Raw genomic sequence first — 3359 nt, 5'->3', positions numbered from 1 at the left:
AAATACAAGATGAATGCAATTGCCGTATTAACCCTCTTGTTAACTTCTGAAGTTGAAAATTACACCCTCATTACTAGTGTGTAATTGAGGATTCTCCCGGCTGTTTCCTGCATTTGAGGTTATTCAAATAGTTCATTAGCACATCAAGAACACCACACACACTAATGATACCTGATGCTCTTATCTGCTCTTTTGGCCCAGCTCTCCTTAACTCACATCTCCCAGGAAAGAGAGAAAAAAGGGGGGGAAAGAAAGAAAGGGGAAAAAAGGGGGGGAAGAAAGGGGAAAAAAGGGGGGAAAGAAAGAAAGGGGGAAAAAGGGGGGAAAGAAAGAAAGGGGGAAAAAGGGGGGAAAGAAAGGGGGCAACAAAAAAGGAGGGGAAAAGAGGGAGCCCGCGGGGCTTGAGCTGCTGGTGCTGCTACCAAGGAGGAGCGTGACAGCATCCAGGCACCTCTCCAGTCCGACCCACAGTGAGCAGCCACCAGACCTGGTGGTGGGGACTGAGGAGACTGGGAGGCAAGGAAGCTGGGACTCCTTGGGTGCCTGAACAGTGAGAGTCACCCCAGGAGCCACCCTGGGGGCTGGCAGTGTGCGTTGGTGCCCAGCGCCGGGAGAGATGGGGAAGAAAGAAGGAGTGCAGCGGGGGCCATGTGGGACAGGGTGTGGAGCTGCCCCCTGTCTTTTGTTTCTTATTTTTTCTTTTTCTCTTTTTTTTTTGGTTACCTGTGTGGGGGAAACAATAGCAGGTGAAACTACTGTGGGTGAGGTGGTGCTTCTGTGCCCATTGGCTTCGGGGAGGAGGTGAGGCAGGGGGTCGTGTTTCACTGAGACCACCACCACGGCGGGCACAGCAGTGTCCAGGGGCTCGGCGGGGCGGCGGCAGAGTCTTTTGGGGGAGGCAGAGGGCCCACAGGCGTCCCCGCCGGCCGCAGCCCCTGCTGGGAACACCGCCTCGTAGAGGGCCCGCTTGGCCGGGGCCACCGCGGCCGCTTCTGCCTTCACCGGCACGGCATCACCGTCCTTGGGCAGCACGTAGGGGTTGGCGGCAGGCAGCCGCGGCCGTGGGCCGCCATTGAGGGCGGCAGGGGTGTAGCAGCCCCCGCCAGCGGGGTGGTGGAGGAGGTGGTGGTGGTGGTGGTGGGGAGAGGGGTGGTGGTGTGGCGGCTGCGGCCCCCCAAGCTTGGTGCCGATGCCGGCGATGCTGTTGAGGGTGGCGATAGAGACGGCGCCAATGCAGTGGTTGGTGTAGGTCTTGGAGAGCTTGGCCGCCTTGGAGAGCATCTGCATGCGGGTGCCCAAGAGGTTCTTGCCAATGGCCTTGTTCTCGTACCAGGTGATGTCACCCTCGCTGCAGTGGTCCCGTGGGCGCTGGAAGAAGGCCTTGCAGAGGGGGTTGCGCTTGGACAGGTACTTGACAAAGCTGGCATAGGGGCAGAACTCGGTGCCCGTCTCGTACATGCGGGGCAGGTTCTCCTCGTCGCTGCTCTCCGCCCGCTTCTTGCTCCAGGAGGACGAGCGCGACTTGTGGTAGGGCCCCAGCGCCTTGAAGTAGACGAACTTGCGCCCGTCCTCGTCCACGGCCAGCCCAAAGGAGTCCTCCTCCAGCTCCCGCTGGTTCTCCCGGCCCCGGGTGCAGAAGTACATGCAGGTCTCGAACCAGACCTTGTTGAGGAGCCCAAAGGGGCTCTGGGTGCTGAAGACGCTGCAGGTGTAGAGCTTGCGGAGGTCGGCGCGGGTGATGGCCTGCTTCTGCACCACCGGCCCCGCGCCCTGCTCCTCCAGCTTGCGGATCACGGCCGCCAAGGTGAGGTTGGCGGCGCGGAGCTCGGGGTCCTTGGTGAGGTCGAGGGTGCGGCAGTAGGGCGGCTCGTTGAGGTAGCGGTTGAGGGAGCTGCGGATGCTGATGAGGGAGGACTTGGAGTAGAGCTGCCCGCTCTTGGAGCGCGCCTCGGCGTAGAAGGAGCGCAGGACGCGGCAGAGCGCTCCCTTGTCCATGGTCTCGAAGTCGGGGCTCTGCGCCTTCTCGCTCAGGTACTCGCGGAAGATGCGCACGGCGTAGCGGGTGGCCAGCCGCGTGTTCTCGCTCAGCCGCGCCCGCTCCGGCCGCTGCAGCAGCAGGGCCGCTTCCAGCTCCGCGTCCTCCGCCGCCCCCCCGGGGCCACCTCCTCCACCTCCCCCCGGGGCAACCACCGCGGTTCCCCCCGGGGCCGCCCCGACGCCGCTACCGCTACCGCCCGGTGTACGGCCCGGGGCTGGCGGCAGCGCTTGGGTCTCCTCCTCGCCGTCCCACTCCAGACCCATCTCCTCTTCCTCCTCCTCCTCCTCCTCCTCCTCCTCGTCCAGCAGCAGCCCCCCATCGGCTCCGTCCTCCTCCTCCTCCTCCTCCTCGTCCCCCGTTATCTGCACCTCCTGAATCTCATCCTCCTCCTCGCCCTCCTCCTCCTCTCCAGCGCTGCAATAACGAGGCGGGCGGGGGGCAACGCAACGACCGGGCGGTCGGTCCCCGGTCTTGCTGTTGCCGCTGCCGTTGCCACCGCCGCCGCTTCCTCCGCCTCCCCCTCCGCCGCTGCTCCACTCTCCTCCGCCGCCGCTGCCAGGCATTCTCGCCATATTGCCGTCTCCCTGCCAGTCCTGGGGCTGGGCGCATGCGCTATATTGGACCGCAGAAGCTGGAGAGCTTTTGTGTTTTAATGACCTTCAGCTACCGGGAGGCAAAGCCCGGGCTCTTAAAGGAACCGCGCACCCAGCGGAAGGGATGGGGAAAGAAACAGGAGGGGTTGGGAGGGGATGGGGAGGAGGCTGGGCTGCGCTAAAAAGGGGTTAGGTGGGGAATGGAGAGGTACTTACAGCGCCTGATGCTCACGTCGGGTCCGTCCCGTCGAGCAACGGGAATGGGAGCTGAAGGTGGTGGTGGGGAACCGTGGGGCCGGGCCGGACCCCCCGGCCAGAAGGTTTCCCCCTCAGCCCTCAGAGCCTGTCCCGCCTCCCCATCCCCATCCTCGAAAAAAAACCATTCGGACCGAAGCAAGCCTCGCACTTTCTCAACCCTCTCACATTCTCATTTCTCAGCAACTTAAAAACATATGAAAAAGAAAAGAAAACAAAAAAAAGGAACCAACCACAACACAAACAAACCCCAAAAAAACCCCAAAATGAAGAGGGAAAAAAAAAAGAAAAAAAAAAAAAAGAGAGAGAGAGAGAAAAGGGAGAAGAAGAAAAAAAAGGAAAAAGCAAAACCACCCAACACACACAAATAAAAATCAACTCGGGTCGTGCTCGCCCGGCTCTGCCCTCGATGGGATGGATGATGCTGGGGATAAGGGACCACAGCGGCATCGCACCTTTAGCCGGGCGCTTTT

General features: G+C 61.4%; 1 protein-coding gene across 1 annotated transcript in view; it reads right to left on the bottom strand.

Moving 5' to 3' along the window:
* KCTD1 (potassium channel tetramerization domain containing 1) overlaps window positions 1-2617 on the bottom strand; it is a 52646-nt gene extending 50029 nt beyond the window's left edge. The window contains exon 1 of the mRNA XM_054180140.1: window positions 724-2617. Within this exon, the coding sequence (XP_054036115.1) occupies window positions 724-2610 (1887 nt within the window). The 5' untranslated portion in view covers window positions 2611-2617. The remainder of the gene's footprint in view (window positions 1-723) is intronic.
* Between the last annotated feature and the right edge of the window lie 742 nt (window positions 2618-3359).

The sequence above is a fragment of the Dryobates pubescens genome, chromosome 3 (genome assembly GCF_014839835.1).
Source record: "Dryobates pubescens isolate bDryPub1 chromosome 3, bDryPub1.pri, whole genome shotgun sequence".
Lineage (NCBI taxonomy): Eukaryota > Metazoa > Chordata > Aves > Piciformes > Picidae > Dryobates > Dryobates pubescens.
This window is presented reverse-complemented; position numbering and strand designations above follow the sequence as displayed.